Raw genomic sequence first — 13,891 nt, 5'->3', positions numbered from 1 at the left:
TCTTCCCCTTGAACTGGACGCGATGTTGCCATATGGATTGTTCGTGGACCCACCTCGGTTCATATCGTAAGGAGTTGCGGATGAATGTCTCCCCATTGAAATTGATGTGACGACACCATGATGCGGATTTCCCATTATGACATTAAAATTATTACACATTACTATAGTCGGGCTGTCAACTTGATCAACTTGTTCAGCCAGCCCATGGTAGGATCTTAATGACTGACCCCGAACAACACGCAATTGAACAAACTTTGCATACATCTCAATATTACCGTCTGAATAATTACTTTGAGAATCAACCATCATTTCAACATCATCATTGTTCGATAGTTCGAACGCTGTATAAGTTAATGACAACAATAATGTTGGAAATCTGTACTGCAACGACAACATTCTTCTACTACTTCTAACATGAACCTTCCTCGAAATCTTCATTATCAGCTCCTCAAGAGTTATGTTTATCTTGAATGATATTTTAACACGCTCATTTGATACGAAAACAACACCGGTTTCATCTTCTCGAATTTCTCCATCATAATAAACAATAGCTGAAAGTCGCGCCATTCTTAGAGTTTAAAAGTGTGACAATATTATATCTGTAAAAAAATAACTGAAATAAACCTGATTAAATAAATAATATATGAATGAAAATATAACACAATAAATTTTTTACACATAAACATAAATAATTTAAATAATATAATTTTATATTATTACCTGCACCGCAAAAATATTTCGACGTATACTCCCGCTTTCCCCTTGAATTGACACATAAATTAATTGAAAACAATTACTATAATATTTTTTTAAATAATCATAATAAACATTAAGTATAATAAAAAAATATTATAACAAAATTACCTTATAACGAAAGATCGAACGAACTTCTGAATTAAATATAAGAGGATTGTCGAGTGTTATTTATTGGTTGAAAGGATTGTTGTATTAATTTTTCGGTTGAGAGGGAATTGTGAGAGATTTAAGGGGAGAGAGCTATTTATAGCCGAGAGAGGATGTTTTATAGTCGATAAGTTCGAGTAAATTATGCAAGGCGCGGTCCGTGCACTACGCCTTGCATTATGCATGTCTTATAATTGAGCATGTGATAATTGAAAAGCGCAGCCCCTGCCCCGCGCTATATCCCTACGTGGCATAAGGGGCGCCCCAGGGATCGCGCTTTAGGCACGTGTATCCAACTCAGCATAAAACGCGCTTCAGGGGGCGCGCCTTACCCCACGTTACACCAGATCAGCGTAAAACACGTTGCAGGGACGCGCCTTACTGCAAAGGGTATTAAATAAAAAATTATAGTCTGAATGATGTCTGACAGAAAAATATATAGGATATAGGTGATATATCGGAAAAAATATAGGGAAGAAATGAAAAAAATGGTTTTCCCATCATATCCACAAAATATTAGCCACGTGTAAGAGCATAAGGGATTGCCGATATTCTTCCCACTTAAAATAATAAATAAAATAAAAGTTTCGTTCTTTCATCAAAACGACATCTCAGAACAACATAAATCGCTGGGGGAAAACAACCAAAGAAAACGAGGGATTTCGAGAATCGACGAGAGGTATCAACTAGAAGAAGAGACCTTTTCACTTTGTTTTTCAGATCATTCTTTTTCCTTCTATATTTACACTCAAAACCATCCATTTTTTTGGTAAATTCAATTCAGTCATTCCCATCTTTCTCAACTTAAAATTAGTCCAAAAAATGGCGACTTCTTCTACTTCAATGGCGTCCATTAGTGGTGTCAGTTTATGTGCTACAAACAGAAACAATCTCTTTTTAACTCACCCACGCCTCTCTTTGAACATTTCTTCGAAACCCAATTCCTTGAAATCCTTTTCACCGCTTCAGTTAAGGAAAAATGGGGTTTTCGAGAGGTTTTCAAGGACTTCTTCAAGGACTTCCATTGTTCGTTGCGAAGCTTCAACGGGAAGGGTAAGCTCGTTAAGCAATGAAAATATAAACACCCCACTATTTATTTCATTGTTTTCGATTCATCGGCTAAATATATTTCTTCTCTGGTAGTAATTTTATTAATTTGTTAGCCAATCCTGAACAATAAGAAGAATTATTTATTTTAACGAATTTTCTTTGGTTGATATCTGTATTGTTTGGAGTTGTTTCTTTGGTGATTTTCATCTGTTCAGTGCTAATGTTGTCTGCTTCTCAATTGCTTGAAATTCTATTTAGTTTTGGTTTAAGCCAGTATTTCTGCTTAATTTTTTTATTTTGTACTTCACGTTGCATTTAAAACTTTTGTCTTTGTATTATACGATGAAGCAAATGTTATTCGCAGGATGGACCGAGGCGGCGGTCGGGACCGTCGCCCTGAGAATTATTCTCCTGTAATTTTAAGTATTTTCTTTGTATTTTATATTGATAATCTGTTTTCGTGGTTATTTGGACTGTGTCAAGTGTTTGATATGAGTAATTGTATGTCTCCGATTCGATAAGGATATGCTATTTTCATGTATTTTGAGAGTTCTGGGAGAATCATATCCCGTATTGCCGTAACCATGTTTCTGATACATGTGTTGGACAAATGAGGTATCAGAACTGTGTCATAGTGTGAAGCAGCTTGCTCTTCTATCCAAATTTATTTGTGATTTTTTTTTTGTTGGGTTGGGATTGCGATTTTATGACAGATTACACAACAAGAGTTCACAGAAATGGCCTGGCAAGCCGTTGTTGCTTCTCCGGATGTGGCTAAAGAGAACAAACATCAGATAGTGGAGACCGAACACTTGATGAAGGCTCTCCTGGAGCAGAAAAATGGTCTTGCTCGGCGGATATTTTTGAAAGCTGGAGTTGACAATACTCGCCTTCTAGAAGCGACTGATAAGTTCATCCAACGCCAGGCGAAGGTAATTCCTCTCACATTCTAATCTATTTTCATTTGATGTTTGTACGAAACATTAACCGTTGATTTTATTCGCTTGAACTTTACTGCAATGCTTGCCTCTTTTGTCTCACTGTTTTCATAGTTAATGCTTGATCATGTTAACTACGTTTCATCTCCAGATTAGGTAGTGATGTTTCTTGATAATATCTCCTCTCTGCTCTACTAGGTTTTGGGTGAATCCGCTGGTTCAATGCTAGGACGTGATTTGGAGGCTCTGATGCAGCGAGCACGAGAATACAAGAAGGAGTATGGGGATTCATTTGTTTCTGTCGAGCATTTGGTTCTTGGATTTGCACAAGATCGGCGTTTTGGGAAGCAGTTGTTCAAAGATTTCCAGATATCCACCCAAGCCTTGAAATCTGCAATAGAATCCATTAGGGGACGTCAGTCAGTTACCGACCAAGGTAACTGGATTTTCCTTTACTTTATGTACTGTTACCGACCAAGGTAACTGGATTTTCCCCTCATACATGACTTGTATTACCTTTTAGTTTATCCTCATGTATTGGTGTCTTTTCGCGGATTAGGGACTGATTCAATTTTCATGTCATAACATTGCTTCTTGAGGCTTTACTCTATTTGGCTGCTTAGTATTATTCGGGGTTTAGTGGCATATTTTCGGTTCACTGCACTGTTTTCCTGACACGGTGACTTTGAATATAGATCCCGAAGGAAAGTATGAAGCACTGGAGAAGTATGGGAAAGATTTGACAGCAATGGCAAGAGAAGGAAAGCTTGACCCAGTGATTGGAAGAGATGATGAAATACGCAGGTGCATCCAGATCCTTTCTAGGAGAACAAAGAACAATCCTGTGCTAATTGGTGAACCGGGTGTTGGGAAAACTGCAATTTCTGAAGGGTAAGTGCTTAGGTCAGTTTCATGCATGGTTGTAAATAACCCTGCAATGAACCAAGATCTTGATTTTAAGTAATGATTTTCTTTACGTTAAAGCCCATTTACATTAAGTAGGCCAGCTATTCTGATGCAGGTAGGCTAATTTATGTGTCCAGCTCTTCTTGAGTGTGAGGGTCAAACTTAAGATATCTGTCCAACATGAATAGGTTCAATTTTTTCTCTTGATATTTTTTATGTATTTGGAGAGTCTTTGGAGATCACATCCTCATACCTATGTCTAGATAAGTCAAGGACATGGGTGTCAAATATGGGTACTTAAAACTAAATGAAGATTCAGAGCAATGTAGCATATATGTGCATTCAGTCTTTGGTTGCCATGATGAAGTCAATTTGTTGAAACTAGCATTGTCAAATTAGTATTAACTTAATTTCTACTGTGTCTTTTTACAGGCTTGCCCAAAGAATTGTGCAGGGTGATGTCCCTCAGGCTTTGATGGACCGTAAGGTGAAGTTAACTAGCATTTTCCTGATTCTTTTCTCAGGAAAAAAGATGAATATCAATATTTATTTTTGAAGGATGGGTGGGTTGTTGGAATCACATTGTTGCAGATGCTTATAAACCGTTTTCTCTCTACAGCTTATCTCACTCGACATGGGTTCGCTCATAGCTGGGGCTAAATATCGAGGAGAGTTTGAGGATAGACTGAAGGCTGTACTTCGGGAAGTAACAGAATCTGAGGGCCAAATTATCCTCTTCATAGATGAGATTCACACTGTTGTGGGGGCTGGTGAGGTTTTCTATGAGTTTCTAGGTTTATAGGTTGATTTTGCAATATCAATAAAGTTGGCTGAATTGTGAAAACCTTATTGTTTTTTTCTGTTCGGGTTTATGGGTTATATCGGTTTGTGAGATGTTGTGCCCTTCCATCAGATTTGAGATAATTGTTCATGGAAATTATGTGTTTCTCCCCTGATAGGCTAATAATACTTGTTTTGTGTTTTGTGGAAATGGTCTTTCTATTTCAGGTGCCACCAATGGTGCAATGGACGCAGGCAATCTGCTGAAGCCTATGCTTGGTCGAGGAGAACTACGATGCATTGGGGCAACTACACTGGATGAATATCGTAAATACATCGAGAAAGATCCTGCCCTGGAGCGTCGTTTCCAGCAGGTTTATGTTGATCAGCCAACGGTAGAAGATACAATCTCTATTCTCCGGGGTCTTCGTGAGAGATATGAGCTGCATCATGGAGTTCGTATTTCCGACAGTGCACTTGTGGAAGCTGCAATCTTGTCTGACCGTTATATCAGTGGCCGATTTTTACCTGACAAAGGTAGCATATGCACAAATATAAAAAACAGATATTGTCAAGTTGGTGATGCTCGTATTTGCGTACTAATATATGGTTCCAAATTGCAGCTATTGATCTAGTTGATGAAGCAGCTGCTAAATTGAAAATGGAAATCACTTCGAAACCAACTGCCCTTGATGAGATCAATCGTTCAGTACTGAAGCTGGAGATGGAGAGGCTGTCTCTCACAAATGATACTGACAAAGCATCAAGAGATAGACTGAGCCGCCTTGAAGCTGAGTTGTCACTTTTAAAGGAGAAACAGTCCGAGCTGACTGAACAGTGGGAGCACGAGAAGACCGTGATGACAAACATTCAGTCTATCAAAGAAGAGGTATGCAAATTTTCTGTAAAAATCTCTTTAAAAGCTTTATTGTGCTGCCACCATACATTTTGCTTTTTGTCATCTGTGAGGTTGAGGTCATCTTCTAGCATTTCCCTTTTATGGATGAATACAAATCAAGGTAGTCAACTAACTGATTTACTTATACAGATTGATAGGGTGAATGTAGAGATCCTGCAGGCCGAGCGTGAGTATGATCTCAATCGTGCTGCTGAGCTGAAGTACGGGAGTTTGAACTCTTTGCAGCGTCAACTTGCTGATGCCGAAAAAGAATTAGATGAATATATGAAATCCGGAAAATCAATGCTGAGAGAAGAAGTTACTGGAAATGATATCGCCGAAGTAGTTAGTAAATGGACTGGCATACCTGTTTCCAAACTTCAACAATCCGAGAGGGAGAAACTATTATATTTGGAGGAAGTGTTGCATAAACGTGTAGTGGGTCAAGATCCTGCTGTTAGATCCGTAGCTGAGGCCATTCAACGATCTCGAGCTGGTCTCTCGGATCCCCGTCGTCCAATTGCAAGTTTCATGTTTATGGGTCCCTCTGGTGTAGGGAAAACTGAACTTGCTAAGGCCCTTGCATCCTACTTGTTTAATACGGAAGAAGCACTTGTTCGCATCGATATGAGTGAGTATATGGAAAAACATGCAGTTTCGAGACTTATAGGTGCTCCGCCAGGTTATGTGGGTTATGAAGAAGGAGGGCAGTTGACGGAGACAGTTCGTCGGAGGCCATATGCTGTGATTCTTTTTGACGAGATCGAGAAAGCTCACGGTGATGTTTTCAATGTTTTCCTTCAAATTTTGGATGATGGAAGAGTCACCGATTCACAGGGTCGTACTGTGAGCTTTACCAATACTGTCATCATTATGACTTCGAATGTGGGTTCACAGTACATTCTGAACTCAGACGAAGACACATCGAAAGACCTAGCTTATGAAACTATTAAGTCGAGGGTGATGGAGGCTGCAAGAGCAATATTTCGACCTGAGTTCATGAATCGTGTTGATGAGTATATAGTGTTCCAGCCTTTGGACCGCGAACAAATAAACAGTATCGTGAAATTACAGGTAAGTGCCTCGGTTCTTTATACACCCTCAAGACGATCATGTCGTTTCTCTGTGCTTATCCACCTTTTTTTTTCTCTGTTTACAGTTGGAACGTGTGCAAGTAAGAATTGCAGATAGGAAAATAAAACTTCAGGTGACAGAAAGTGCTGTTCAGCTTCTTGGAAATCTGGGTTACGATCCGAACTACGGTGCTAGACCAGTCAAGAGAGTGATTCAACAGAAAGTCGAGAACGAACTCGCCAAGGGCATATTGCGAGGCGAGTTCAAAGATGAGGACACAATCTTAGTAGACACTGAGCTAACCACGTTCGCAAACAGCCAACTCCCCCAGCAAAAGCTGATCTTCAGGAAGCTCGACAACGATTCAAATACACAATCAACCGGCAGTGAAGAAGCTTTATCGCCGACTGTCTGAAAGTCGAACAAACTCAACAACAATTTGGAACCGACAGTAAAGAAGCTTTATCAGTAACTCTGTCCAAAAGTTGGTATTTATGTTTTTGCTTGAAGACTAGTATTAAACAGTTTTGCATGCATTGTATATGATTCCTCTTTTTAGTCAGGAATAAACAGTTATATACATCTATCTTTTTAGACTGAATAAGTAATGCAATTAAGTTTTTTTAGCATATAGATTTTTTTTAACCTCTCCAATAAGCAGGTATCTCTGCTTTGGTTGCATGAAAAGATACTGCAATCCAAATCCATCTGATATTATGAAAAAAGAAGCTGGTTTCCTTACGAATTCTCCAATAACTAGACACTATATTATACCAATAAATGAACCAAATAATCAAAACCCTTCTAGCATAGTGGAATGAAGGCAGCCAACGGTCAGGACTACACTATCATTGTACCTGGTTAATGATTGAGCGATCGACAATAAAATCCCAATGAAGTGCCTGGGCGTTTGCGACTAGCAGCCAAGGTGGCTGCAATCTCCCATCATGGACTAATGAGTTTCGAGCATTCCAAATATTTCACAATAGTACAAGAAATCCTGCAAAGTCATTCGAACCCAACCGAGTATTTGCCGATTCTAACCTTAATAATGGAGATGGACATAAAGACAAAGCAATCGAACCTGAAACACTAGCACTGTGTATCATCTCCTGGGAAAAACTAGTCACGTACAACATGCAACGTTGTTTCAATGTCAGTGTGGCAATGAGGGCATCGACCATGCCCAAGGCCTGTTGGTAATGCCCAAATTGTAACATATTGCTAAATGCCTTTTAATTCTTTGTTTAATAAAATTAAATTGTGCTTTGAAAATGACGATTTTACCCTCACTATTTAGCCTATAAATAGTGAGCAATTTTATTCATCTAGAGACATCCCAAATCAATTGTTTGCTTTAGAAACACTCTCATAAAGCGTTGCCATGAGTTGAGAGAAGAGCGGAATTTGGAGAGTCTGTTGTGAAGTTGAGAGTTAGTTAGCAAGTTTTTTAATTAGTTAGCAGTTGGTTAGAAGTTAGTTAGTATGTTAGCTGATGTAATTGAATTGTATATAAATATAGTGTACTGAAATAGTTAATAATAAGAGGGATTGAGGTATTTTTCACACGTGTTTTTACATGGTATCAGAGGAAAGGTCTCGTGTGGGGGCTCGACCTTTCTGATTTTCCCTCTTTCTTCACTGATTCACTTTCCTTTTTCTCTCCGTTTCCATGGAATCGATCGATTTCACGCATCCTCTCTACCTTCATCCGTCGGATGCGCCTGGGACTGTACTGGTTTCGCATCAGCTGACGGGAATTGAGAATTACAATCTCTGGAGCCGCTCGATTCGAATCGCGTTGCTAGCAAAGAATAAATTAGGGTTCATCGACGATGATTATACTCATGATGATTTCACTGAACTCTTGCAATCGCAGTGGGATCGGTGTAACGCAATCGTTCTTTCGTGGATTTTGACCACTGTAAGTGCTGACCTCTCTGCGGGATTAGTGTTCTCTTCCACTGCTGCACTTTTTTGGAAAGATTTGAAGGAACGCTTCAGCAAGGTTGATGGATCACGAATCTTCTTCTTACATCGAGAGATTGCTCTCTTTACTCAAGGTGATTCATCGGTTTCCACCTATTATTCGCGTCTGAAGTTGCTTTGGGATGAGTACAGTGCATTAGTTCCTGTATCTTCATGTAACTGCGTTGATTCTTCGCAAGCCTTGAATCATGTTCTTCAACAACGATTATTTCAGTTTTTAATGGGACTGAATGAGACGTATTCTGTGATTTGGAGCCAGATTCTTCTTTTGGATCCGCTCCATTCGGTTAATCGGGTGTATTCGATGGTGGTTCAGGAGGAGTCATAGGGATATCTGTCTTCAGGTGTTTCACCACTTTCTGATGTGACGACGATGTACTCCAGTTCCTCTAATCCTCGTCGTGGAAGGTTTAATGGAGTCTGTGAATTTTTTAAGATTCGTGGCCATAAACGTGAACAGTGTTATAGGCTCAATGGCTTCACTTCTGAGTTCAAGTTCACAAAGGCAAAAAAGTCTTCTTCTGCCATGGTGGCTAACCCTGATCAGAATGATACTCATTATGAGTCTTCCCCTTTGACTGCTCCTTTGGCGCCAGTGTTGATGTTTACCACGGACCAGTATAATTGTTTGCTGGAACTCATCAACAAAGATGTTCACGATTCTGGTGATGTTGCTGCTGCCAACTTTGCAGGTTTGATTCATGGTGGTTTACCTGCTTCTAAAAGTAATTCAATTACCTGGATTCTTGACACTGGAGCTACTGACCATATGTTTTCTAGTTTTGAATGCTTGAGTAATCCTGTTGCATGTACCTCACGATTTGTTCATCTTTCGAATGGTAAAACCCTCCCTATAACACATATTGGTTCCTATTGGTTTGATTCTTCTCATTGTTTACAAAATGTACTATATGTCCCTTCCTTCACTCACAATTTGTTATCTGTTTCCAAACTGACAATTGACTTAAATTGTGTTGTTCAATTTTATCCTGATTTTTGTGTCTTTCAGGATCTCTTCAATGGCAAGATGCAGGGATTGGTAAGAAACAAGGGGGCTTGTCTATTCTTCAGTCTTTTAGTTCTTTTCTTAGTATTTCTTCTAAGGTGCCTTTCAATGTTAAAACTCATTGTATGTTTTCTGTTAATAATAAAACTTCCATTTGGCATGTTCGATTAGGTCATGCTTATTTTCTCAAATTGCATCATATGTCATTGAGTGACTGTAAATTGGATTCCTCTATAATTCATTCTTGCTCGGTTTGTCCTTCAGCCAAACGAGCTAGGTTGCCTTTCTCAATTAGTCAGTCTCGGTCTAGTCTCCATTTTCATCTGATTCATATGGACTTATGGGGTCCATATAGAATTTCTACTCATAGTGGTCATAGGTTTTTTCTGACAATTTTTTATGATTGTACAAGAATGACATGGGTCTATTTACTGAAACTAAAGTCAGATGCTATTGTCTCTTTAAGGAATTTTTTTTCTTTGGTCCTTAATCAATTTGAGGCTTCTATAAAAACCATTCATAGTGATAATGGGTCTGAATTTTTCAGCAAAGACTGTTCTTCTCTTTTCTCTTCTTTTAAGGTTGTTCATCAGTCCTCTTGTGTCGATACTCCTCAGCAAAATGGGGTAGCTGAAAGGAAGCATAAATATTTATTATAAGTAGCTCGTGCACTTCGTTTTCATTCTCGGGTGCCTATTAAGTTTTGGGGAGAGTGTGTCTTAGCTGCTTGTTACTTAATTAATAGGCTTCCTTCTACTGTTCTTAATTGAAAATCTCCATATGAAATGTTTCATCATGAGCCTCATTCTTTGTTACATTTAAAGGTCTTTGGTTGCTTGGGTTATTCTTCTCAAACTAAGCCTCGTGATAAGTTTTTCCCTAGAGCTATTCCTTCGGTTTTTATGGGATACTCAGATACTCAAAAGGGTTATTTGATGTTTAGTCTTGTTTCTAAGACTTTTTTTTGTTAGTAGGGATGTTAGGTTTCATGAGCATTCTTTTCTTTTTCATTCACCTGAATTGTCGTCTAGGTTATTTCCTTCTCAACCTGTTATACCTGATTCAAAGTTTTTTGTCACTGACTTGTCTATGTAAGATGTGTCAACTCATAATAATCCTTCCAATTTGTCAGCAATCTCAATCTAGTCCTAGTGTTGGTGATCAAGTGTCTCCTACATCTGTTACTTCTCGTTCTTCTAATGTTCCTATTGATCTGGTTGTTAGGAGGTCTTCTAGAGTATCCAAGCCTCCATTGTGGTTAAATGAGTATGTTTCTTGCCAATCATCCACCTCTAGCTATTATCCCATTTCAAATCATATTTCTTATTCTCATCTTCCATTTCACACTCAATCTTTCCTTTCTTCCACTTCTATTATTGAGCCTACTAGTTATAGTGATGCCATTAAAGATCCTTTATGGGTCACTGCCATGCAAGAGGAGATTCAAACATTAGAATTAAACAATACTTGGTGTGTAGTTCCTGTTCCACCAAGTAAGGTTCCCATTGGATGCAAGTGGGTGTATAAGGTCAAGTTTCGATCTAATGGTGAGATTGAACGTTACAAGGCACGTTTGGTTGCGAAGGGGTACAATCAGCGTGAAGGTGTGGATTTTGTTGAAACCTTCTCACCTGTTGCTAAGCTTGTCACAGTACAAACTGTTTTGGAACTTGCCTCTTTGCAATGTTGGTCTCTGTTTCAAATAGATGTACATAATGCGTTTCTTCAAGGAAATTTTCTTGAGGAGGTCTACATGCAGCTGCCTCAAGGATTCTGCAGCCAGGGGGAGAACATGGTGTGTAGGTTGCAGAAGTCTATTTATGGCCTTAAACAAGCATCTAGGCAGTGGAACATGAGGTTGACTGAAGCCTTGGTTGCTGCAGGATATATTCAAAGTAAGTTCGATTACTCGTTTTTTACAAAGAGAGAAGGAACAAATATAGTGGTCATGGTTATATATGTTGATGATCTATTGATTACTGGAAATAATGCTACCATGATAGAAGAGTTGAAAGTAATCTTGCATGCTAGTTTCAGAATGAAGGATCTAGGGGAACTTAAGTATTTTCTTGGTTTTGAGATACTTAGATCTAGTGAAGGAATTCTATTGAACCAAAGGAAGTATGCACTAGAGTTTATATAAGAAATAGGATTAGGAGGTGCTAAACCTGTTTGTACTCCTATGGAACAGAATGTAAAGCTTACTTCTACTGGTTATGATTCTGGTTTGATTGTAAATGGTAAAGAGAAGTTAGATGATGGAGTGTTACAGGGTGAAAAAGAAGTTTTCCAGAGATTGATAGGAAGGTTGATCTATCTCACTCATACAAGACTAGATATTACTTTTGTGGTACATCATTTGAGTCAGTTTATGCAACAACCAAAAAGATCACACTTGGAAGTTGCCCTTCGAGTGGTTAAGTATATAAAAAAGAATCATGGTCAAGGAATTTTGTTGTCCTCTGTAGGACAATGTCATGTAATAGCCTTTTGTGATACTGACTGGGCAGCTTGTTTGATGACAAGGAGATCAGTTACTGGTTTCTGTGTTAAACTAGGAGATTCCTTAATTTCTTGGAAGTCAAAAAAGCAAAATACTATAGCAAGCTCATCAGCAGAGGCAGAGTACAGAAGCATGGCAATGGTGGCAACTGAAATTGTGTGGCTAAGAGGTCTATTAATAGAGTTGGGTGTAAAGGATCTCCAACCAGCCAGACTTTACTGTGATAGCAAGGCAGCACTGCAAATAGCAACAAATCCAGTCTTCCATGAGAGGACAAAGCATATTGAAAAATATTGTCATTTCATCCGAGAAAAAAATACAAGAAGGGGTGATCAGCACAGCTTATGTTGCATCAGCAAATCAATTAGAAGATGTTTTAACCAAAGCCTTGGGAGCTCAGCAGCATGAGTATTTAATTTCCAAGTTGGAGTCAAAGATGTCTTTAGACTACCAACTTGAGGGGGACTGTTGTGAAGTTGAGAGTTAATTAGCAAGTTTGTTAATTAGTTAGCAGTTGGTTAAAAGTTAGTTAGTATGTTAGCTGATGTAATTGAATTGTATATAAATATAGTGTACTAAAATAGTTAATAATAAGAGGGATTGAGGTATTTTTCACACGTGTTTTTACCGAGTCGTGCTAACCTCGGGGATCATTCGTCTCTTGTAGCGATTACACACATTAGACGAATTCTCTTCTAAGACAGTTGTTAATACCATGACACGATTGATCGGTTCTTTACTTATATATTTTATTTAATATTTTTTCAGTCAGTTAATGCCCGTTTTTCAACAAGGAATTTTTCCAACAATTTAGAAGTAAATTCTATATTGTTGCTAAACATTATTACGACTATGACTACTAGTGCTCGTGTTGCGAAGAAAGACGAATTCTATAGTCTACTGAACAATCAAAGATAGGAAACTCGAATTTTCTTTTACTAATATTAAGGTAATATTTAAACACAATTTGAGTGATCTAGTGTGTTAATAGATAGATTAATTGTTATTCGATGTGACAACATGGTTCATGAGTTTAAGCTAAACATGTGTTAGAAACATAAAGCCGATTCATCAATCTAATTCATGAATACTTAACGTGAATATTAGCTTATTTGGTAATTCCTCACAATATTTTTTTGCTAATATTAAAATATGATATCATGATTAAGGGTTAGTCATAGTACATTGATGTTTGTTTTGCATTAGTGGTTATTCCTATTGAATGATAATTCATTGGGATTAATTAATATAAATTATATTTCCTGAAAAACAGTAATGTTTTATGGCTTATCGGTGCTAAATGACTGTTTCATTCTTACTGAATTCTTGTTTACACATGAGCATGTGAATTGCATTCAAGTTGGGGTTTTGGAATCACAAAAGATTTGTTTGAGTTCATGATAAAAATAACCTGCCAAACGTCTAGAATTTTAATGGTTTAACCATTGAAACGGTCGGTCTGTATTAAAGGTATGAAAACAAATATATTCTCTAATATATATTTTTTAATTGTCAATGTTATGATGTTATGATCAGTGATGAACCCATAAATATTTTATAAACTGTGACAATATAAACGTACCATAATTTTTATCTAAAATAATTTATATTCTAGTATTTTTAAAATTTTAAAATATAATAAAAACTATATATATGTATATATTTATATATATGGATTAAATCTAGAAAAAAATATTAAATGGATCAATATAATTTTCTAACATAATTCATACATGGTCACTCAACTATTATTTTTTTTAAAATCATCATTTTAGTTATATTTTGATCACTCACCATTAAAAAATTTAACGATGTTAACATGACATTTTTTAATTATTTTTCAA

General features: G+C 37.5%; 1 protein-coding gene across 1 annotated transcript; it reads left to right on the top strand.

The window, feature by feature from the left end:
* Nucleotides 1-1,539: 1,539 nt before the first annotated feature.
* LOC120170386 (chaperone protein ClpB3, chloroplastic-like) lies at nt 1,540-7,142 on the top strand. Its single transcript, XM_039178352.1, has 10 exons — nt 1,540-1,956; nt 2,667-2,885; nt 3,090-3,327; nt 3,587-3,782; nt 4,230-4,284; nt 4,417-4,567; nt 4,806-5,114; nt 5,201-5,466; nt 5,626-6,549; nt 6,635-7,142. The coding sequence occupies exons 1-10, from the start codon at nt 1,726-1,728 to the stop codon at nt 6,962-6,964; spliced, it is 2,919 nt and encodes a 972-aa protein (XP_039034283.1). The 5' UTR covers nt 1,540-1,725; the 3' UTR covers nt 6,965-7,142.
* The last annotated feature ends 6,749 nt before the right edge of the window (nt 7,143-13,891 follow it).

Source organism: Hibiscus syriacus, unplaced genomic scaffold (genome assembly GCF_006381635.1).
Source record: "Hibiscus syriacus cultivar Baekdansim isolate YM2019G1 unplaced genomic scaffold, ASM638163v2 tig00000329_pilon, whole genome shotgun sequence".
Classification (NCBI taxonomy): domain Eukaryota; kingdom Viridiplantae; phylum Streptophyta; class Magnoliopsida; order Malvales; family Malvaceae; genus Hibiscus; species Hibiscus syriacus.
This window is presented reverse-complemented; position numbering and strand designations above follow the sequence as displayed.